Raw genomic sequence first — 24,854 nt, forward strand, 5'->3', positions numbered from 1 at the left:
TCCAAACAATAGCAAATTTACTACGTCAGCACAGAGAAAGACTTTAACTGCTGGACATGAACATTATGTAATCCCACAGAATAGCATGGTTGACATGCTAGCCCTTATCTACACACTCACATACACCTAAACACACAACACTTCTCAATTACGGCTCACTGAGATGTTGCATTCCTCACACTGGTGTCAGTTGTTCTAATACCTGGTATACATCTAGTTTAACCAGCTCCTGCACCTCAAAAGGCAGGGTCGATCGATCTCCAGACCAGATCTGGGCAGAACCTCCAGACACATTCAGCTCGTTCACTGAGCTCCTCTCATTCTCAACTCGGTGCTGGAGCAGACACAATAAGTGAAGGATAACAAGAGTTAAAAGGATTTTTAAAGAGAAAAACAGGTCTGTTCTGATTAATAAATAAATAAATAAATAAAAATGCAACCAATTGCATGGTAAAAGAAAGTACGACTTGGACTGCATCAAATACATGTTTACCTTGCAACAAAAACACAGTGCAGTGAATATTTGGATAGCATGAAACCAGTACAATTCAATTGTATATGCTGACCCATTTTGGCTCTGTGTTGGGCTGCCACTCGGTGACCCCCACACTTTCGGTAAAAGGCGCCTCTAGCTGGCTTTGTGTTTACATAATTTTTTTAAACTTCCTTTAACTATTTCTTTCACACAAATTATGTTGCTCCATCAATGTTCAATTAACAAAAAATTAGTAAATTCTGATATCATACCCTTATATTAGTCTTAAGTCTTATATTATGGGACGAACATATAAATAAATAACTTTCTGTCAAAAAATACCAGTAGCCCCACTGAACTCTTGTAAACAGCGACTCACATTCCTTATTTGCCATAAAGCATTTTCCCTGTCCATTAAAAAGCAGCATGAAGGGTGGAGTTGGGGGGAGTATGGCAGCATGGTAGGGGGAGTTTACAGAAGCAAGACCTGAAGGAGAGCGGGGTGTGGCCACATCTGCGGTGCTCTCATCTCCTCCAGGGGAGTGTCTGTGGTACTGTGGCCTCGGCACACGTGGGCCGGAGCGACGAAAGAGAGCAAGGAAGATAGTTTTACAGACTCCAAATCTTCCACCCACCTGGCAGGCCAGCGCTCATAAACAGGACAGTTACACAAACCTGGTGTCAGACTGTAGCTTTGACAAGACTCAAGTCAGGACACAGGAGGCTGGCTTACAAAAAAAGGGGCTGAAACACACAATCAGGCACAACTGCTGTCAAACACACGCACATTGCCAACAGAAACTACATTAGACAGGAGACTGGGACACTGCTGTGTTCGGGGAGCAGGGATTTACTACAGGAAGTGAAGAAGAGAAGAACCTGGATGGACACCCTCTGCAGTCTCAGCGGCCTGGACCCTCTCTGGGTGAGTCTCAGTTAACTGATGGGGAGGTGATATGTAGCTCTAATGAGATAAACTCAATCAGTTCAATAGCCATTTAAAACTTAAGTTCAACAGATATGAAGGTTTTAAAAAAATCACTGCACGTTAGTGAGATAGCACAAACAGTGCCCAGTCATCTGTTTCTGTTATTTATGCCCATTTATTCTTGTAAGTGATCATGGTTTTTGACAGTAACAGCCATTTAGTGTGAGTCATGCATTTCTCAAACAATGATTCATTGACTAAGATTGAATGCGGGACAGTTTTAATGTTTAATTCACACATAACCTGTTACATGTGTGAGAACATATTTTGCGATTGTGTAAAAAGATTATTTGTGTGCTTTAACTTCTCAGGGTGTTTACATTCAAACAGCCGTACTCTGGTATCATTAAGAGTGCAGAGCATGTAACTGTACTTTAGCCCATATTTTGAACAATGATTACAGATCAGATGATAACCAATGTTGGAATTCAGGTTAATAATAAAAGATTAATGCTCTCCTTCTCTTATTTTGCATAGTATAGTAGGTCATTTAAAATCAGGTGTAATGATATTGGTGTGTGTGAAAGAGGCAAGCAAATGTTGTTCCAGGCCCTGTGCCCAATAAGGTTCTTCATGGCACAACATACTCATTTAGCAATATTTACCATTTCACAATGACGGTGGAACAGATGATGCACATTCAATAAGTAACTGACCGCATTCTGTGGATGATTTCAAAATGCAACATATGCATCCCAGCTAATATGAAACCTTCTCAGGACATTCTCAAAATTTGTAACACAAATTTTCTTGCAGTAATGTTAACAGAACAATCTTTCAATGTTATCAAATATACAATGTTAACATGAAAATGATTCATACATTATCAGTCATACAAGACAGTTCACTAGGTCTATCACTATGAATGAGAGAAACTGCAACCTCCAAAACGACAGAAGTCCCGCCTTCTAAATAAAAGAGCCAATGGCCAGTTGGCCCAGAACTCACATCACTGCAGATGCTATTTCCATAGAAACAGTCAGTGTCCTTAGACGTGATTTAGCATTTTAAATGCTATTTCAGCATCATAATCAACATTCATTAAACAGTTCATGTCATATTTTTGTTGCAGGTTTGAAAAGTTATTTAAATGTGGGTTTTGAATGCAGTTTTTGAGATCTAGTTATTTTCTCATTCAGATTGTGTTGGTCTTGCGTGCCTGAAATAGCTGCCCGGAGGCATTGCAAATGTGGCCTTTGAGTGAAGCAACTTTCCTAGAAGAGGATTTTTGTTTAATCGTCTATGATGTTTCATTAGTTATAATTGCTTATTTAATCATTTTACTTTGTATTTTACTGTTGTTAGAATGTATTTTTGTCCAGTCCTGTGTAACCCAATGAATGTTTTCCAGAGCATTTGTATAATCAAGGAAAATGTTCCATAACTTATGAAGATAACATTTTCATAATATAATGGGAACATAAGAACAACATTATTAGAATATTAAACCGTTAGCTGGGAAAACGTGTGGGATGAGATAAAGAAGTCAAAGTAGTAAGCATGTCTGACAGCAGCAATCTGGCTGAACCTTTTGAACCTTAAGTTAGACTGACTTCTGCCTAGCGTCAGAGATTGTTATTAGCTTGCAACTGGCCATTTCCAAGAGAAGTGACCAGAGATTTGTGAATTGCATGTCATCCTCATAAATGTCCTCCAAATAAATCCAAACATCAGCGTCAGTATCATTTTTAAACTGTTTTTAAACTTTATTTGTGCTGACCGGCAGTCTGAACTCCTACATGTGCAGGAAGGGTACATACACCACTCTGAATCACTTCCTGAGACTGTGGTTGCCATTGGGTTTAGACCAGTGCAAACATAGTTTTGGAGGATGCAGGACGGGTAGAAGCTGGTGTCTTTATGCTCCATTGAACTCCCTGTGGAAAACTGCGACTGTGACTAGGCTCTGCCACGTGAACGAGAATCTCTTTCCCTTCCTGGGCCCAGACCGCAGTACACCCCCTCATAGATGAGGACATATCCTGACCAAAACAACAACGTAACAAACCGAGTGTCTCATCTTGAACCTGTAGTGTGTGTCTGGATTGCACTTGCTGAGATTTAGATTTTGGTCTTAATAACGGTAAAATGCTAGAAGACACAAATAGATCACTTAAAATAAACAATTTTCATCATTTATTCACCATGTCAAATTCATATAAGTTCTTTTGTGGAACACAAAAGGAACATTTGTGAAAAATATTTTGGCCTGAATGAAAGAAATATCCTAAAAGTGGTCCGTGTGACTTTTACGCTATATATTGCATATGAATTCATAATTTTATGTGAGATAAAGTCCAAAAAAAGTCAATAATTGCCGAAAATCTTGACAGCTCACCTTAGTGCATTCATGAGAAAAGTAAAGACGTTTGATTTAGGAATGAATGAATCATTCTTTTGATTCAGCTTTTAAATGAATCAGTTCAGCCAGTTCACAAAACAATTCTGAATGATTTGTTCACAAATCAGACCAGTCCAGTTCTCAAAATTCCACTAACTAACAAAACGATACACTTGTTACTGTGAATAGTTATTGGATGAAAAGATTATATATGAATAACAAGCAAAATGTTGGTCTATTCCTCCCACAAAGCTATTGTATGACTACAGAAGACTTCAAATATAGTAAATAGTGTATAGACTATTTTTATGAATACATCCTGTTTTTAAGCATGAAAGCTTCATTCCCAGTTTGTTGTATTTGACTCTTCGTAAACACCCACCCCCATTCGTTGCTATGTCCGACAATCCATACCGCTCTCAAGCCACATATCATGATCTCAAGCAGTGAAAAATACATTGTGGAGCAAAGAGAAAACTGACAAAGCGCCAACAGACAAGACAAAGCAGGCTACTTTTGGTATAAAACAAAAATCTCAGCTTTCAAATTGTGTCATTTTGTAAGAAATTCAAACAATAAATACTGTTTATGGCTCTTTAATGTGTTGTGACAGATCGCTGTAGCGGCTCAGTTCAAGCGGCACATGAACTCATCATCTCTTCCTCTTTACTAGTTAGCATGAAATAAACATGAATGAACATCAGAAGGTATCTTGTTTCAACTGCAGAAAGATGTCAATACACTCCATTTTTCAAGTTTAAGTCCACCGACGTTAATCTGCTCTCCTGTCTGGTTTGTTTGTCGGACAAAAATGGCAGATTCGGCGTTATGATTGGTTAGATCGCCTGTCAATCAAACTCCCAGCGAAGTTCAATCAGTGAAAATACTTATTTTGTGTTTCATGTAAGAAAGAGGTTTGGAAAGACGTAAAGCCAAGTAAATATGATTTTTTTTTTGTTAAGGCAATATACTGAGAAAAATTAAAACCTAAACCTCAGGCAATGGCTGTACTGTTGTATGCACATAAGCAAAGAAGCTTACACAGAGATGTGTTTGGTGCTCATGGTCCTTCTCATGGTGCATATGGGGTTTACATTTTGGCTTGCCAAAGGTGCACTTCTTATGTACTGCCATACCACAGGACTCCTTCCAACCAGCATGTAGTATTTATCAGAGCAGTGCCATTGCCGAAATAACCACAGCATAAAACACAGCCAAACAAGTTCTCATCAGTTCAGAGAAAGAAAAAACATAACAGCTCTACAGCTGCGTTTGGACACCAGCCGGTTTTCCAACATAGAAAGGCCAGAAATAACTGAAGAGATAGTGTGTGAATTACTGATGTCTGAATAGAACAAACTTGTGAAATTCAACTTGAGAGACAAGTCTTGGCAATGATGACAAAATGCGGTTTTGCCCAACTTTGATTTAATCAAAATGCACAGAACAGTATTTTTGTCACAAACCACAGGTTTTCTTTGCTTTGCTTTGCTTTACTTTAACTACATACACACAAACTCTGATATTCAAACTATCACTCTTCAGAACCAATGTGCACAAGTTGTTACTCAACATCAATATTTGTACACACTATGTGCTTTGAAAATTGGTCTGCTGCTGGCGATGCTTCTGGAAACAATAACAGCGAAATACTGAAAGTAATTTGTTTCTTTGCAAGTTACGTTTGTGGAAATTGTGAATTTTCTACAATTAGAATGTGGAATTCTAAAAAAAGAGTGCATCTTTAATATATAGAATGGCCTGTCATGTACATTTGTGGAGGCAAAACATTTTATTTTCTGTCATGACTTGTAATTTACATTTAGATTTAGTCATTTAGCAGACGCTATTATCCAAAGCGACTTACAAATGAAGACAATGGAAGCAATCAAAATCAACAAAAAAGCAATATACAAGTGCTATAACAAGTCTCAGCTTAACAGAGTACACATACACAGTACACAGTTTTTTTTAATTATATAATGAAAAGAAAACAGATAGAATAGAAAAAGAATATTGCAAGCTAGTGTTAGAGGCCTTTTTTTGCTTTTGTTAATAGTAAAATAAATAAAAAGCAAACAGACAGAAAACAAAAAGATTAGAGAAGCTAGTGTTAGTTTTTTTTCTTTTATAATAGAATTAGCATAGAGAGTGCTGTAGAGTTAGACAACCAAGACAAATTCAGCTATACTCTATAATCACTTGGCAAACAAAATGATATTCCACAGCACAGAAAACAGTGAAGATTTATCACAGGAGTTTTACCTTTCACCTTTGTGCTACTTCACACAATTTGTCTGTTCTCACTGCAAGAGAAATAATATAAATCACACACAGATATTATATACAGATATAAAACACACAGAGCCATTTGGACTGAACAAACACTGGGGAACGTCAATGGACATCAAGGGATCTGTTGAATTATCTTCTTTTTTTTTTTTTTTTTTGCACAAAGTAATTAATTATGAGTGCAAAGAGTTAATACATTCTAATAAGCTATAAAATGTGCTTAAGTAGTTGTTAATAATTATACAATCCTGATGTAACAAGTTAATGAGTTACAGAAGACTAATGGTTTAACATTGTGTTTTCAGGACTGGAATGTCACATGGTACACAGCACACCCAGACCTGACCCAGTGCTTCCAGCACACAGTACTGGTGTGGTTCCCCTGCTTCTATCTCTGGGTTTGTGCCCCTTTCTACTGCTTGTATCTCGGATTCTATGACAATGGACGCATATCTTTATCCAGTCTCTGCTGTGCCAAGACGGTGAGTCATACTGGTCATATCAAGACTTGACTGAATTCTAGTTACCACCTCTATAGGTTTGACTTGAATATAGCATCAATCAGCTGAAAAACTCACAGGCTATTGCTGTGTGTATGAAAATGTTGACATTTAAAAGGTAGGAAAATGATTCTCTGGGAAGAAAAACAGATCATATCAAGTTCAACACAGTTAACATGCAAAATAATAACATATAGTACTGTTCAAAAGTTATGGGTAAAAGTAATTTATTATTTTTGAAAGAAATTAAGACTTTTATTGAGCATGGACGCATAAAATAATCAAAAGAGACACTAAAAACAATGTTACATTTTTTTTTCTTTTGAACTTTTCACCAAAGAATCCTGAAGAATTTTTTTTTAAGGTTTCCACAAAGACATTCAGCAACGCAACTTGAGTTTCTTGAGTTTCTTGAGCAGCAAATCAGAATATTAGAATGATTTCTGGAGGATCATGTGACACTGAAGACTGGAGTAACGATGCTGAAAATTCAGTTTTATCACCACAGGAATAAATTACATTTTAAGATATATTCAGATAGAAACATTTATTTTAAATGATAATAACATTGCACAATAATACAGTTTTTTTACTGTATTTTTAATCAAATAAATGCAGCAAAAACATTACAAAATTGTACAACTCCAATCTTTTGAACAGTAGTGCAAGTAAAAATATTCTGGGGGTCATGACACCTCAGTGTTGCAGTTAATGCTTACATGTCCGTGTGTTTGTGTTGTAGGGTTTGGGTCTCTGTCTGGCCTGCTTTGGTTTGCTGGAGATGGTCTATTTGCTGGTGGAAAAGAGCAGAGACATAGAGCATCACATGGTCTTTCTCCTGAGCCCTATAATTCGCAGCCTTACCATGGTAAATCACACAATAAAAATTACTATTAATTATATTCATAATTATGTGTAAACAGTGTAAAAGTATAAGGTATCAAACTATTCATGGCTGTTATGACCAAAACAACATGTTGATTTTTTCTTTTAGAGGATAGTTTTTTTAGAGGATAGATTTATGATCTGTTATATTTAAGCTTGAATGAACAAATCTCTTTGTGGCTAGACGTCTGGCAGAAATTTCCTGAAGGGATCAGGATAAATAAGCCTGTTTTACCTCTGGTCACAGCAGAACCACAGTGTCAACAGTGGTTGTAGTAAATGACTTTTTCTTTTTCCCAGATCTGCCCAACAAGATAAGTCAGTTTTAAAGTCCTGACACAGACTAAACATTCACAGTAGTCTTTGCAAACTATTATAGAATCAATACATTTTGGTTGAGAGATTTTTGTATCAACATGTCTAAGCTGCCTAATGGTATTCTGTCCTGTTCTTCTAGTGTGTTTTGGATTTCTCAAATTGACCGTGACTAGCATACTGACCGAAATACACTCTGTCTTCAGATACTGGCAGTGTTGGTGATCCACTTGGAAAGGCTGAGGGGCTTTCGTTCCTCCATTTTCCTCTTCCTGTTTTGGATGCTGGCAGTGATCTGCTCGCTGGTGCCTCTCAGAGCCAACATACAAGCCATCATAGACGAGGTCTGTGTATCCCCAGTATATCCAACTACTGTATAAATGTAACATTTACACTTAAACTGAGGACAATAGAAGCAATCAAATCAACAAAAGAGCAACAAAATATAAGTGCTGTGACAAGTCCTGGATAGTCTACCACAGAACAGGTAGCATGTTTTTTTAAATAATAAATAAAAATAATAAAAAGTAGATAGAAACAATTTTTTTTTCTTTGGTAAATAGAAAAGAAGTAGATAGAATAGAAATAGAATTAGAATAGAGAGTGCTAGTGTTAGAGGGTCAAGGTTTTTTATAATAAAAAGAAAACTATAGAATAGAAATAGAATTGAGAGTGCAAGTGTTAGAGAGTCAAGTGTAGATGGAAGAGATGTGTCTTTAGCCATTTCTTGAAGCATAAAAAATGCTGTTATGCTGTTTTTTCATCATGCTTTCTGATCTTTTTAAAATTGGAAATTTAAACCCCATGCAGAAAGTTTTAGCATTAAAAAAAAAAAAACTTAATAAATAACATGAAGATTACACTTGTTCTATCTTGAGTGCTCCTCCCAATATAATTTGTAATTATTATAAAATACTAGATTAAATTGGAAAAATACAAAAATGTTCAAAAAAATTCAAATGCATTTATTGCAGTCAGAGACATTTTGATCCCTATTTGTAAAGAGTTTCTATTATAACAGCCATTAATGGTGCTTTGAGACTATAAAGGAAATAAGTGAATTTGACTTGTTGCCCTAAACTCTGAATCTCCGTCCCTATAAAATGCCTATGCCGTGTTATTGTCAATTCATGCACGCGTAACATGGGCCCTCGCATGGTTTTTTAATGAATGTTACTCAATAACACTTTCTAAATTTATCTGTGTTGTGTCTGAGAGTCTAACACAGCGGTGCGTAAACAGAGTGCTTACAGATGTTGCTGTTCTCAGCACTGACGTTTGGGCAGCCTGTCGGTTTTCCCTTTCCAGTTCCCTCAATGCCCTCTTTGTCTGGAGCTGAGGTTGTGCTGAGACCAGTCACAATCAGCGCTGGTGCTTTTCCAGACAGATAGGAGAAGCCACATACATCTGCGGATCCCCATAACTTCTCCCTCAGTCTGTCTGTCTCTGGCCTGCTGTGATGCTCCCGCTCCATAATTATTTCACTGCATCTTGTCACAGACACAACAATCAACGTCTTGACATTGGAGAGGGAAATGTAACTCACATGCAGAGACAGTTTGCACATATCCGGAGCGTGGAATGTATAGCCAAATCTTTAAGGCTATGTGCATATTTTGTTACAGTGGGGCAAAAAAGTATTTAGTCAGCCACCAATTGTTCAAGTTCTCCCACTTAAAAAGATGAGAGAGGCCTGTAATTTTCATCATAGGTATACCTCAACTATGAGAGACAAAATGAGAAAAAAAAATCCAGAAAATCACATTGTAGGATTTTTAAAGAATTTATTTGCAAATTATGGTGGAAAATAAGTATTTGGTCAATAACAAAATTTCATCTCAATACTTTGTTATATACACTTTGTTGGCAATGACAGAGGTCAAACGTTTTCTGTAAGTCTTCACACACTGTTGCTGGTATTTTGGCCCATTCCTCCATGCAGATCTCCTCTAGAGCAGTAATGTTTTGGGGCTGTCGCTGGGCAACACGGACTTTCAACTCCTCCAAAGATTTTCGATGGGGTTGAGATCTGGAGACTGGCTAGGCCACTCCAGGACCTTGAAATGCTTCTTCTGAAGCCACTCCTTCGTTGCCAGGCGGTGTGTTTGGGATCATTGTCATGCTGAAAGACCCAGCCACGTTTCATCTTCAATGCCCTTGCTGATGGAAGGAGGTTTTCACTCAAAATCTCACGATACATGGCCCCATTCATTCTTTCGTTTACACGGATCAGTCGTCCTGGTCCCTTTGCAGAAAAACAGCCCCAAAGCATGATGTTTCCACCCCCTGGATCATCCAAATGCTCTCTAGCAAACTTCAGATGGGCCCGGACATGTACTGGCTTAAGCAGGGGGACAGGTCTGGCACTGCAGGATTTGAGGCCTTTGTTACTTTGGTCCCAGTTCTCTGCAGGTCATTCACTAGGTCCCTCCGTGTGGTTCTGAGATTTTTGCTCACAGTTCTTGTGATCATTTTGACCCCACGGGGTGAGATCTTGCGTGGAGCCCCAGATCGAGGGAGATTATCAGTGGTCTTGTATGTCTTCCATTATCTAGTAATTGCTCACACAGTTGATTTCTTCACACCAAGCTGCTTACCTATTGCAGATTCAGTCTTCCCAGCCTAGTGCAGGTCTACAATTTTGTTTCTGGTGTCCTTTGACAGCTCTTTGGTCTTGGCCATGGTGGAGTTTGGAGTTGGACTGTTTGAGGTTGTGGACAGGTGTCTTTTATACTGATAACGAGTTCAAACAGATGCCATTAATACAGGTAACGAGTGGAGGACAGAGGAGCCTCTTAAAGAAGAAGTTACAGGTCTGTGAGAGCCAGAAATCTTGCTTGTTTGTAGGTGACCAAATACTTATTTTACCGAGGAATTTACCAATTTATTCTTTAAAAATCCTACAATGTGATTTTCTGGATTTTTTTCCCCTCATTTTGTCTCTCATAGTTGAGGTATACCTATGATGAAAATTACAGGCCTCTCTCATCTTTTTAAGTGGGAGAACTTGCACAATTGGTGGCTGACTAAATACTTTTTTGCCCCACTGTATATATTTACATTATGTGGCTACTGGTTACCGGAACAAAACAGACTCAACCCATAGGCAATTCACTTTACAATAGTCTGCAAGTGACAAAATATCAACATTTAAAAAAACACTTCTACTTTAGTGTAAGACACACAGCAAATGCACCAGATCTACCTTATAAAATGTTATAAATGTTTAATATTTTATTACATATTCATCACTTAAAAATATGTGGCTGCACTTTGCAATAAGGTTTAAGACACTGATTTGCGCTCCTATTACCTGAAGTAGCCATTCAAGCATTTCATACAATCACCCGTTTACAGCACATTTAGTTCACAAACTTACAGTCATGGATAATCAAACATGAGTTTTATATTTCATATTTAAGACTTAAATTCAGCATCAGCAACTTAATTTTCGAGCAATCAATCAAATCCTTCAGACTCTAAAGTTTTGGGGATCATATTAATCTTGGTACTTCATTCATTTTAGTCATGATTCTTTTGTGAACCATTCATTACAATTTGTGAACTGATTCAACTGATTCCCAAATCATTCACTGGTTCTACAGGTTCTTTGAAAAATAATCGGTTCAAATGATTCAATCGCTTCAAAAGTTCATTCTTTCACAAGTTCGAGATCATTATTTTGTCTCTGGACGTCTTCAGTTCAAAACGACAGGTTTTAGCGAAATGTAGTGGAGTTAAAAAAATATTATGCTTTGGAATATATTGATGTAAAAGTGAAAGTTTGAAAACATATATTTGAACTAAAATGCAGGCTCCTTAAGTACAGTAAGGAAGTAAAAATACAGTAAGGAAATATAAAAAACAATAATGAAGCCTCGTACAGCTCAGTGATGACAGTCCATAAGTTTACATAGGAACTGAAGCTTGGTTTGTGGTGGGATCTGTTGTGACCTAAATGAGCCCTCTGCCAATGGGCAGCGGGTCCAACAGCAACAGAAAAACAACTAGCACTTGGTCCTCTCATACCACACTGTAGGAGGATAAGTTCCCTGACCAATTTGAGTTTCTCCAAACTATTTAAGCGTACAGTGTTGCGGAAAAATAATCACAGTATCCAGCATTGTGGTGTCCAGAGTTTGACCATTTGAGTAAATGAAGCTTGTGTTTACATATTCTTAAAGAGGCCTATGCTGCCACTTTCTCTTGTATCGTGGCCATTTGACACGGTTTCTGTCAGAGGCCCATAGGCATGGATGCCCTCGGTGGCCCCTGTAAAACCCTGACCTCAGCATATTTTCTCTCGAACAAATCTTGAACCTTGTATCGAGCACTACACAAACAGGTCAAACACAACATGGTGAAACTTTGTCCCAAACAATAACTGAGAATACATCAGTAGAATTCTATAAATAGTCAAATTGCTTCTATTTGGCTGATTGAAAAGCAGATGTGCTACTTTGTAGATCATCTGCAAGTTTTGGTAGTTTTAGCTGAAGTCCAGTTGTTGCAATTGAATGCTTATTGAATACGATTACCAACCACCATTATACTCTTAGAAGCTGTGAATGAAGAGTTTGGGTTTGTTGGCATAAATGTGTCTGTGGTCTGTATTTTTTACCATGATTTAGAAGTGTTCATAAAAAGGTTTTTTGTGTCATTAATCCTGGTTTGATGGAACATTTAGGTCATTATAAAAAGCTGAGGTCTTTGAAAGGAAGGGAGGGGAACAGCAGGCAACATCCCCAGAAGAACACTCCCCACATCAGCCACCAGTCCCACCTCCGCACACTGCGGTGAGACAAAGTGGGCGGCTGATCTCAGATCTCAGATCAGTCCTGGTGCTTGGGCAGACGGAAGAGAAAATATGGATATGATCCCACAGGAAGCATGCAGCTTATGTGGTTATGACTCCTTGGGAAATCCCTGGCAAATGTGTATACACCACTTATGTGCCACTTGTGTAGTTGGTTGTCTCCACAGAAGGGGAGAATCAAAACATTGAGCATTATTTAATAATTAAGAGTTTATTACAGCTTACGTCAAATATTGTCCTATCCTAACGAACCATACATCAATGGAAAGCTTATTTAATCAGCTTTCAGATGCTGTATAAATCTCAATTTCAAAGAAACAAAGAAATCTCAAAGAAACATTTGTGCTTCCAATTGCTGTAAAATGAGTGTGCCGTATTCGTGTGATGTGCTCCACACTGCTGTCTACATTCTGCTGATAACCAATCATGTGTGTTACAGGGTTTATCTGCAGATGCGATGAGATTCGTGGCATTTTTCACATTCTTCTCCCTACAGTTGGCTCAGCTCATCCTCAGCTGTTTCGCTGATCAGCGCCCAACGACTCTTAAACCTGTGTATGTAAAGGTACAGTGTCTTCCGTGTTATAATGGATTTTTTTTTTTTTAATTAGTAAATAAATACTTAAATAAATAATACCTGGACTTACTGATTTTTCCACTAGAACCCATGTCCAGTTGAGGATGCTTCTTTCCTTTCAAAATTACTGTTTTGGTGGTATGGCAGGTAGAGTTACATTTTGTCTGTATTTCATTGATGTCTTGTAAAGGTCTGCAGAACAAAAACACATATTTGTGCTCCACAGATTGGTGGTAAAGGGCTACCGCTCACCTTTACAAGCAGAAGATCTCTGGTCTCTACGAGAAGAGGATACATCTGAAAAAATAATTTGTGATCTGGAGAAAGAGTGGGCCAAGCAATGGACCAAAATGCAACAGTAAGACACCTGCTGTTTCCTTAACTGCATGTCTTCCATCCTGAGTTGATGAAAATATGTGATGTCCGTAATTTGCCTGTTCATAACTACTGATTTGTTTGTATTATTAATTAACAAAGCACAACTTATTTACTTTGTTGCAACGATGCTTGCACAAAACTGTACCAGAAACTAAAGTCTCTGTTTTTTTCCTTCAAACACAGGCAAGAGAGCGCTCTGAATGGAGCACAAGCTCTTGGTTATAAACTGAGTGAGCAGACGCAGCTGCTCAAAAAACTTCATAAAGAACAAAGCTCAGGTTTCTGTCTGCTCCGGACGCTAGCCAAAAACTTTGGCCCTTACTTTCTGACTGGAACTCTCTGTCTGGTCATTCAAGATGCTTTCATGTTTTCCATACCACAAGTGTTAAGGTGAGAGATGCATTAATGCTGTCATGGCATGTAAAATGAAACTGTGTATAGCATATGGCATTTAGTATATTATAGTATACACTACTGTTCAGAAGTTTGAAGTTGGTAAGATTTAATGTATTTGAAATAAGCTTTTTATGCTCACCAAGGCTACATTTAATTAAAAATACATTAAAAATGACTATTCCCTTTTTTAAATATATTTTAAAATGTAATTTATTCCTGTGATTTTAAAGCTGAATTTTTTGCATCATTACTCCAGTCTTCAGTGTCACATGATCCTTCAGAAATCATGCTAATATGATGAACTGATGATCAAGAAACTTGAAAGTTGTGCAACCTAAAATTTTTGTAGAAACCGCAATGCATTTTAATTTCACTTTAATAAGTAGTTAAAATGAACAGCATTTATTTGAAATGCATTTTTGTAACATTATAAATGTCTTTAATGTTATTTTGATCTATTTATCATATCCTTGCTGAATAAAAGTAATAATCTTTAAAAAAATAATCTAGTCTATGTAGGTGTAAAAAAAAATTACAAATTCTAAAGTCGTATGTGCACAATTAATGATTGTAAAAATGTCATAAAATTTGAATAATTTTAAACATTTTTAAATATTATTAATTTCTTTGAGTGTAAAAACAAAAAGAGTGCTTTTAAAATCATTTATTCAGTTAAGACTAAAACATATTTTTGCATCTGGGAAATATCTACATATCGAAGCGGCAGTTTTGCATGCCTGGGTGCAAATGTAGAGCAAGACATTTCATTTGTAAATTGAACTCGTTGCCCTTTCTCAGTTTTGAGTGTGAACTCCCGTCACAGACATGAATAACAGCACATCCTGCTGTGGTGCAGCCGCACACTGTTAATTATGTCCCATGCACCACGAGTCCACAACACTGCAGCATGTATTCTTTGTGGCTGATCTATAGCTCAGAAGAAACTGGATTTGGATCATCAAATTAAGCCACTCTGTCTGGCATATAACAAGCCAAGAGCACAGTGGTGGGTTCACTGCTTTACAGCACAACACCCCTTTACAGTGATCCTGCACTCTGAGAAACTTTGATGCATGGGGATAATATTGTTCAGGTTCAGCTGTATCAGGTCTAGAAAGGCTCATATTTATAGTCATAAATTATGTTCACATTCCAGTTTCTTTAGGTTTGGCTTATGTCTGCTGTACTCCAAGTCAGACGAACAAAATAAAGCTAAACTCATACTGTATTTACAAAACTGGTGTCTCAATAAATGACAATGTGTGTTTCTTGTTCTTCAGTCTACTGCTTGGCTTCGTGAGGGATGAAGACGCCCCCTTGTGGAAGGGTTACCTCTTTGCCTTCTGGATGTTCCTGTTGTCTTGTCTTCAGTCCCTGTTCAGCCATCAGTACATGTATATGTGCTTCACAGTAGGCATGAGGGTTAAAACTGCAGTTATGGGCCTAGTGTACAGGAAGGTAGGTCTTTGAACTGTTTGCTAGCAAATGCAAATATGCATGTAATAGTTCTCACATTCATTCTGGTCTCCACAGTCTCTGGTCATCAACAGCGCGGCCCGCAGAACATGTACAGTTGGAGAGATAGTGAACTTGGTTTCGGCTGACACCCAGAAACTCATGGATTTCGTGGTGTACTTCAATGCAGTGTGGGTGGCCCCGATTGAAATCGCCTTGTGTCTTTTCTTCCTCTGGCAGGTGAGAACAGATGCTTGTTTATTTTCCTTCTACAGCATGTTGGATTGTTATACAGTCAGGAAAAAATGCACAAAATTGTATCTCTAGGGCAGGTGTCTCCAAACTTGGTCCTGCTGGCAGAGTTTAGCTCCAATCCTAATAAAACACACCTTAACCAGCTAATCAAGGTCTTACTAGGCGTACAAGAAACTTCCAGGCAGGTGTGCTGAGGCAAGTTGGAGCTAAACTCTGCAGGTTTGGAGACCCCTGCTTTAGGGGACCTGGGGCAACTTAGTACCTTTTCAAGTACAACTGTTAGGTACTACCTATGAAAATTTTAGGGTTAAAAAAGGTACACATATGAAACACAAAGGGCTGTTATACCCCAATTTTATGCACAATGTTTCTGAGAGCACAGATCTAAAATTCATTAATTGAAATGTCTCACCCCTGTACAGCGCCTTGGCCCATCTGCATTGGCTGGCATTGCCACTGTAATTCTCATCTTCCCTTTGAATGGGTTCATTGCCAAAATGAGAAGCAAGCTCCAGGTATAGTCTATATTGTTCCATTCAGTCAAATTTCCACGATGATATTCGTGCTGTGGCGACTGAGGTTCATGCCTACAAATGATTTAAAACACGAGCATGTGGACAGTCTGCCCTTTGATTCTCTGATGTTATGAACATGGGAGAAACCACAGGATTTTGCTTTGTTGTCAAATTGAAATGTCTTTATTAGCCCCGTCTCATGCATCCAAAGAATTGAAACTCGCCCATATTGGTTTCTGTCTGGTCTCGTAAACATGTTTGCTTGCGTGATTCTCAATTCGCATCTGTTTGCTGCTCTCAGGAGGTCCAGATGAAGTACATGGACAGACGCATTAAGCTTATGAACGAGATCTTGAGCGGAATAAAGATCCTGAAGTTTTACGCCTGGGAGAACGCCTTCAGAGAACGTGTTCTTGGCTATAGGGAAAAAGAGCTGAATGCTCTGAAGAAGTCTCAGATCCTTTACTCCATATCCATCGCCTCCTTCAACTCCTCCACTTTCTTGGTACATTTCATCGTCGTCATCATCTTAACACATTAATATAGTCCTAACAACTGTAGAGTTTTATCACGTACGCCACTTTGCCTTCAGATTGCATTTGCCATGTTTGGGGTGTATGTGCTGATTGATGAGAAGCATGTTCTGGATGCTCAGAAGGTCTTTGTGTCCATGGCTCTCATCAACATTCTCAAAGCTCCACTCAGTCAACTGCCCTTTGCAATGAGCACTACCATGCAGGTGAGCAGCAAATATTTGAATGCTTACGTATTTATATTTTTGAAGACATTTTTGAAACTTAGCTTTGTTTCTTCTTGTTTCTAAGGCTATGGTTTCTCTCAAACGCCTTGGGAAGTTTCTCTGTCAAGACGAGCTGAAACTGGATAGCGTGGAGAGAGCTCCCTACCATCCTGGTGAGTGCATTAGCTTATCATTGTTTTCAGACTTTGCTCTGACATACAACAGCTTATAAGCTGACCAACATTGTTATACATGTTGAGCAATACAGAGATTTTTCCCTATTAATGTGATGGTGGAGTTTTAACTCAAAATGCCATAACAAAATCTGGCAAAAGAATATTGAACCTTGAAGAATATTTTTCCAGTTATTCTGCAAGACAAGCTTATTTGAATTTAAAAGCTGTAATTCGACAAACACTACAAGGAAATTGTGTGGCTACGAGGTGGGTGTTGGTAGTGGCTGAAATGCATATGATGACTTCATGCAGCGGTTAAAGGGGATTTTCAGCTTTGGAACTGTAATTATATTTATATAACTTTTCCACATTTTTGTGTGTTAAAGGCCTATTTTAAAACTGATTTATTAAAAATGCAACTTTTTATATTAAGGGTCAAAGAGAAGTTTTTGTGAAAATGTTTCTGCTTCTGAATCTGAATATCATTAATAACAGAGCCAGGTGAATGGATGGTTTTTAAATAATAATGGAAATGTATTCACCTAAATGATTATTATCACTCTGTTGCCTCATTAACTCGTGGAATGGTTTTATGAGCCTCAAATGCAATACACACTTAAATAGATCTGATTCAGTACATTTCTTAAACAGGTTAGTTTCAGTGAAAACTGTTTTAGTCTGTTTCTCTATTATATAGCTATTATATGTCTTCACAATATTTATTAAAATATACTGTAGTGTCCAAGAGTTGTATGGACCACTTTTATGATATTTTTATGGTATCTCTATGTCCTTTTTGAAGTTAATATTCATTGCAACTGTACTGAATAGAGCATGAAAAAAATCTTGAAATATTCTACAGAGTTGAGAACGTCATAGAGGTTTGAGTGCGTAAACGATGAAAAGCTCACCTCTTTATTTCCTCCTTTTGTCAGATATTGGTGTTGTTATTGACAACGGTACTTTCAGCTGGTCTAAAGATAGCACACCATGTCTCAGGAGGTAGGTGCCTTTGAATACATTTATCACTTGCTGGAAATTGAAATACCTGCTGAAAGATCTCAGTAGGTCCACCATTCCTAAACATACAGTATGAAGATGATAATCGCAGTGGTTAATTTCTGCAGGATCAATGTCAAAGTGCAGCGGGGTTCACTGGTGGCTGTGGTAGGTCATGTGGGCAGTGGAAAATCCTCTCTTCTGTCTGCGATGTTGGGAGAAATGGAAAAGAAAAGTGGCCACGTCACAGTATCGGTAAATCATTCAGAAAAAGTACTAAAAATATATTGCCATCATTCACATATTCCACATATAAATTTGCGAACACTTTCTTTCAGGGCTCTGTGGCTTACGTGTCTCAGCAAGCATGGATCCAGAACGCCACTCTCAAAGACAACATTTTGTTTGGACATGAGAGGAAAGACAGCTGGTACCAGAACGTGTTAGAGGCCTGTGCTCTTCTACCAGACTTGGAAATCCTGCCTGCAAGAGATAACACAGAGATAGGAGAGAAGGTAAACATAGACTAAGAATGATTCTTACAAAACAGACATGACAGAATAAAGTGAAAAGGTATTAAATATAATTTCTTTTTTAAACACCAAATATGCAGGGTATCAGCAGGGTCATGACTAAACTCCCACTACATTTTTACAATGTTCACAGGGTCTGAATTTGTCAGGAGGTCAGAAACAGAGAGTGAGTCTGGCACGTGCAGTCTACAGGAAGGCTGATATCTACCTGCTGGATGATCCTTTGTCAGCTGTGGATGCACATGTGGGTCAGCACATCTTTGAAAAAGTCATCGGACCTAATGGCGTTCTTAAAAATAAGGTAAAAATTAAAACATGAGTAAGACAAAATGTGACATTAAAGGGTTAGTTCTCCCAAAAATGAAAATTATGTCATTAATTACTCACCCGCATGTTGTTCCAAATCTGTAAGACCTTCATTCATTTTCGGGGTCTATGCAGGGTCGGAAAGCTCTCGGATTTCATCAAAAATATCTTAATTTGTGTTCCAAAGATGAACAAAGGTCTTACGGGTTTGGAACGACATGAGGGTGAGTAATTAATGACAGAATTTTCATTTTTGGGTGAACTATCCTTTTAAACTCTAATATGTGACCCTGGACCACAAAACCAGTCTTAAGTTGCTGGGGTGTATTTGTAGCAATAGCCAAAAATACATTGTATGGGTAAAAATGATCTATTTTTCTTTTGTGCCAAAAATCATTAGGACATTAAGTAAAGATCATGTTCCAAATTTCCTACCGTAAATATATTAAAACTTAATTTTTGATTAGTCATAGGCATCGCTAAGGACTTCATTTGGACAACTTTAAAGGCAATTTTCTCAGTATTTAGATTTTTTGCACCCCAGATTCCATATTTTCAAATAGTTGCATCTCGGTCAAATATTCAGAGACAAACCTATCCTATCCTAACAAACCATACATCAATGGAAAGCTTATTTATTCAGCTTTCAGATGAAATTTTGAAAAATTGACCCTTATGACCCTTATGGTTTTGTGAAGTAGCAAAAGGATGCAGACTCGCAATTTGAATTTGAATGTAAGGAAGCAGAATTAAAATTGTTTTTGGAAAATCTTTCAAAAGCTTTGAAGGTTTATTGGCTAGACAGACAGATAGATTAGATAACTGCAATTTACACTCTTAAAAATAAAGGTTCATAGCAATGTCTTAGAAGAACCATTTTTGGTTCCACAAAGAACCACTCAGTCAAAGGTTCTTTAAAGAACCATCTCTTTCCTACCTTTTTATAATCTGAAGAACCTTCTTTCGCTATAAAGAACCTTTTGTGAAACAGAAAGGTTCTTCAAATGTTAAAGGATCTTTATGGAACCATTTAGACAAAAATGTTCTTCTATGGCATCGTAAAGCACCTTTATTTTTAAGAGTGTAGCAAATTTCTCTTCCTGTCACTCCAATTCAAATTTCTGTGGATGTAGACAATTTAATTCAATTTCAGTTCTTGAATGGAAAGGGAACCGTTCAGGCTTAATAGCTTGCTTGATGATGCTCTCCAATGCTTGCTAAAACAGACACGTGTTCTGGTGACCCACGGGCTGAGTTTCCTGCCCCAGGCTGATCTGATTCTGGTGATGGAGGATGGAGAAATCACAGAAATGGGCTCTTATGCTGAGCTTTTGAGTAGGAAGAACGCCTTTGCAGACTTTGTTAAAGCTTTTTCCGTTAGTGAACGCAAGGAAAGTGCCACCCATAGAGGTAAGATAAAAGAATGAGTGTCTGATGAGTTACTACAACAAAACTTTTTTATGTTAACAGTTAAAAATGCAAATTCATCTTGTTTTAGGGACCAGAAAATCAGTATCTCGTCTCAGCATGACAGACTTCTCTATTGATCTCTCCCAGGAACAACTCATCAGGTACAGTAAAAGTCACTCAGTTTTGATAATGAAAATGCAAATGTTATTGAGGAGCACATATTTACCTTTCTGTCAATTTTGTTTAATAAAGCGGAGACATGGGAAGTGCCAGTATACAAACCATGGAGGCCATATCTGACACAGAACAGGAGCAGGACCAGGAGGAAGTTGGGAGGCTAACCCAGGCTGACAAAGCTCATACAGGCCGAGTAAGTAATAGAGCCACATCCACAGACATTTCAAACAATGGGTAGACACATCAAAATATACTTTCACATGTAACTTAATAACAAAGGTCAAAGATTTAGAGTGGCAGGCGAGTTTTAAAGTTCAGCTACGGGTCAGCGACAAGGGTTTCAGATGCTCTTATGTCACCACAGAGATCTAATTTTAACCCCTGATTACAGGTCTTTGAGCTTCATTGTTCCAAACACCATAATATAGCCTGAAAGTGCACTATATCATCCAGAGTGTTGTTCCTCACACACTCTTCTCCATAATGGGTCACACATAGGTGAAACTGGAGATGTATGTGGAGTACTTCAGGACCATCGGCTTGGCCTTCATCATCCCCATCATCTTCCTCTACGCGTTCCAGCAAGCTGCCTCACTGGCCTACAACTACTGGCTAAGCCTGTGGGCAGATGACCCGGTTGTAAATGGAACACAGGTCGACACGGATCTGAAGCTTGGTGTTTTTGGAGCTCTCGGCTTTGCACAAGGTTCGAAATCCTTCATGTTCCTCAACCCTCATTGGGTATCTTTGGACTTTGTATTGTTCTTAATCATTAGCTGTGTTGTATTGCAGGAATTGCAATTTTTGGCACTACTGTGGCCATTTCACTTGGAGGAATAATTGCATCCCGGCATCTTCATTTGGAGCTTCTCAACAATGTACTTCACTCTCCTATGTCGTTCTTTGAGAGTACACCTAGTGGTAACCTTCTCAATCGTTTCTCTAAAGAGATAGACGCCATTGATTGCATGATCCCCGATGGGCTGAAGATGATGCTGGGCTATGTGTTCAAACTTCTGGAGGTTTGCATTATCGTGCTGATGGCGACTCCTTTTGCAGGAGTGATCATACTGCCACTGACTCTGCTCTATGCCTTTATCCAGGTATGTTACTAGAGATTGCTCAGCATGCAAGGGTATCATAACAAGGAGCACCAGTCTGACATCTATTCTTCTGTGTTTTCAGAGCTTCTACGTGGCCACATCCTGCCAGTTGCGTAGACTAGAGTCGGTGAGTCGATCACCCATCTACACTCATTTCAATGAGACAGTCCAAGGAGCCAGTGTGATTCGGGCCTTTGGAGAACAGTCTAGGTTTATCCTACTGGCTAACAGCCGAGTGGACCACAATCAAACATCCTATTTCCCAAGATTTGTGGCAACCAGGTCAGATTCAGTCTTGGCTTATTCATTTTTGTTATTGGTAATCCAGTCTAACGCTATACAATATCTTTAATGTTATTCCAATAGGTGGCTGGCAGTAAATCTAGAGTTCCTGGGTAACTTACTGGTCCTTGCTGCAGCTATTCTCTCTGTTATGGGAAGGGCAACTTTAAGCCCTGGAATTGTGGGACTGGCTGTATCGCACTCTCTCCAGGTAGGGAACTCATCAAAGTCTTTGAAAATCTTTGGACAACCACACATGTTAGGCAAGCCTATTAGACAACTTCTCAAGAAAAATTACATTGCAGGTAACTGGGATCTTGAGCTGGATTGTGCGGGCATGGACAGATGTAGAAAACAACATTGTGTCAGTTGAGCGAGTGAAGGAATATGCTGAAACAACAAAAGAGGTAATGTTGGTCTGAAGGCTGTTTTTTCCCCATGAATTCCTTTATATAAAGTGACCAAAATATATTTTTATGTTAATTCTTGAGGTCACTAAGTTAGTCTTGGGTTGTCGCAGGCACCATGGACAAACGAGGACAGTCCACTCCCATTAAACTGGCCCAAATCCGGATCCATTGGATTCCAGGAATATGGCCTTCAGTACCGCAGGGGTCTTGACTGGGCCTTAAAAGAAATTTCTCTCAGTGTTAATGAGAGAGAGAAAGTAAATATAACATCTGAACACATTGTATCATATTTGTGCTTTATTTTTTATTACATTCTAAGAGATTCACTGAATCTATTCAGGTTGGAATTGTGGGAAGAACAGGGGCCGGAAAATCATCTCTTGCTCTCGGAATTTTCCGGATCCTTGAGGCGGCAAAAGGAAAGATCTTCATAGATGGGATAAACATTGCAGAGATTGGACTGCATGAACTGAGGTCTCGTATCACCATTATCCCACAGGTACACATGAAAATGGAAAAACAAATTGAATACCTTGACAAACTTTAAAAATACCTTGAGTGTTTTATTTTCAACCTTTTTTCCCCCAAGGATCCAGTGCTGTTTTGTGGTTCCTTGCGCATGAATCTGGACCCCTTTGATGGCTACACTGATGAGGAGGTCTGGAGCGCTCTAGAACTCGCACATCTCAAGAACTTTGTGTCTGGCCTGCCTGACAAACTCAACCATGAGTGTTCAGAGGGAGGAGAGAATCTCAGGTATAAACTCCTTCTCAGCAATGTTTATTCATCATTTCATTATCATGTGGTATGACTGTTTCTGACCGGATATACTGGGCTTCAGTTTGGGTCAGCGGCAGCTGGTTTGCCTAGCTCGAGCTCTCCTGAGGAAGACCAAGATTCTGGTTTTGGATGAAGCCACTGCAGCTGTAGACCTGGAGACGGACAATTTGATACAGTCCACTATCAGAACTCAGTTTGAGGACTGCACCGTTCTGACCATCGCACACCGTCTCAACACCATCATGGACTACACTAGGTATAACAAAGGGCATGTGTTTATTTCTAAAAATTATGATTATGATTGCTGACAATGTTCAAACTCAACCCTATTCAACTGTTCTCAACAGGGTGATTGTGATGGACAGAGGGCACATCACAGAAATGGACTCTCCAACTAATCTGATCTCTCAGCGTGGTCAGTTCTATCGAATGTGCCGGGAGGCTGGGCTAGTGTGAACCTTCACTACCAGAGGAACCATCAATGACAAAATCGTCTCTTCACTCAGGAGAGACTATAAAAATGGTGCAGAAATCTCACTAATGCACCTGCTCAGACTACCTGAAACTTTTCATTACAGAACTTACTAAAGGGCATATCTTGCCTCCTCAAACAAGAGAAGCACAAAGCTCAGGATGAAGAGGTTTTGCAAGCAATAGTTGTTCAGGGGCCGGTTGCATGAACTGTTTAGACAGTCATCTAAAAGACTGGTCATAACTTTTTTAATTCAGTTATGAAAAGGTAGATCGGTCTTATTTGTATTTGGCTAGTTGGCCAAACTAGTTCTTAAGACACAGTCTTAACATGGCGGCTAAGGTTATGCAACTGGCCCCAGGTGTCCACGTTTTCTCCAGTATTACAGAAGTGGTGTGCTTCAGCATTCTCCTGCTGATTCTTTAACTGAGGTCTGAGGCGCTAAAACAACAGACTGATTCTCATCTCAGAATACGAAGACTTGAGTAACATTATCTTACCATAGAAGTGTTCAGTGGTTTAATATAATGCACTCTTCAGACGGTGTGCACAGCCATGTTCACCACCTCTCACTGCTTTCAAAGTGAAGATTTGTGGAAATTTGTAGTTTATTGTTGTAGATCCTGTGTGTATTAATACTAGTATGTTTTCCATAATCTAAAATTTTAAATCTGTATTTATGTATTTTGTACTGTATTTTTTTATATATTTATAACATTTCCATGCACACTTCAACAGCTGCTGCAGCTGTAATTGAACTGCTGGTTTCGTCTGGTCAGAGGAGAACTGGCCACCCGACTGAGCCTGGTTTCTCACAAGGTTTTTTCTCCGTTCTGTCACCGATGGGAGTTTTGGTTCCTTGCCGCTGTCGCCTCTGGCTTCCTTAGTTGGGGACACTTAATTTCCAGCGATATCGTCGACTTGATTGCACAGATACTATTTAAACTGAACTGAGCTGGACGATGACATCTCTGAATTCAATAATGAAATGCCTTTAACTGAAAATTGAGTGTTTATTCTTGTCATTTTACATTATTGACACACTATTTTCCTATTTTGATATTGGAAAGTTGCTTTGACACAATCTGTATTGTTAAAAGCGCTATATAAATAAAGGTGACTTGACTTGATGAGTGACTGTCAAACTTGAAAATGCTCTTTTTATTTTCTGGACAGCTTCAGTAAAATACTGTAAATGTTGGTAGTAGTGATCAGAAATTGTTTTCCTTCTTACTCTGACAAAACATTTTGAGAGACCCGTTTTCAGAAGCACAACATT

At 38.5% G+C, this 24,854-nt stretch overlaps 1 protein-coding gene across 1 annotated transcript; it reads left to right on the plus strand.

Moving 5' to 3' along the window:
- The first annotated feature begins 1,220 nt into the window (after positions 1 to 1,220).
- Positions 1,221 to 24,697, plus strand: LOC131535957 (multidrug resistance-associated protein 1-like). The gene is given in 33 exon segments (XM_058768513.1): positions 1,221 to 1,400; positions 6,402 to 6,578; positions 7,339 to 7,464; positions 8,003 to 8,140; positions 13,052 to 13,177; positions 13,275 to 13,336; positions 13,416 to 13,547; positions 13,751 to 13,957; positions 15,244 to 15,421; positions 15,497 to 15,658; positions 16,096 to 16,188; positions 16,490 to 16,693; positions 16,781 to 16,927; positions 17,013 to 17,100; positions 18,039 to 18,105; positions 18,231 to 18,357; positions 18,441 to 18,617; positions 18,769 to 18,936; positions 20,168 to 20,351; positions 20,440 to 20,512; positions 20,604 to 20,721; positions 21,027 to 21,234; positions 21,321 to 21,631; positions 21,714 to 21,913; positions 21,998 to 22,050; positions 22,053 to 22,124; positions 22,219 to 22,235; positions 22,237 to 22,320; positions 22,434 to 22,580; positions 22,664 to 22,822; positions 22,913 to 23,079; positions 23,165 to 23,359; positions 23,451 to 24,697. Coding segments are annotated over 33 exon segments (4,518 nt in total). The 5' UTR covers positions 1,221 to 1,358; the 3' UTR covers positions 23,560 to 24,697.
- The last annotated feature ends 157 nt before the right edge of the window (positions 24,698 to 24,854 follow it).

Source organism: Onychostoma macrolepis, chromosome 03, assembly GCF_012432095.1.
Source record: "Onychostoma macrolepis isolate SWU-2019 chromosome 03, ASM1243209v1, whole genome shotgun sequence".
Lineage (NCBI taxonomy): Eukaryota > Metazoa > Chordata > Actinopteri > Cypriniformes > Cyprinidae > Onychostoma > Onychostoma macrolepis.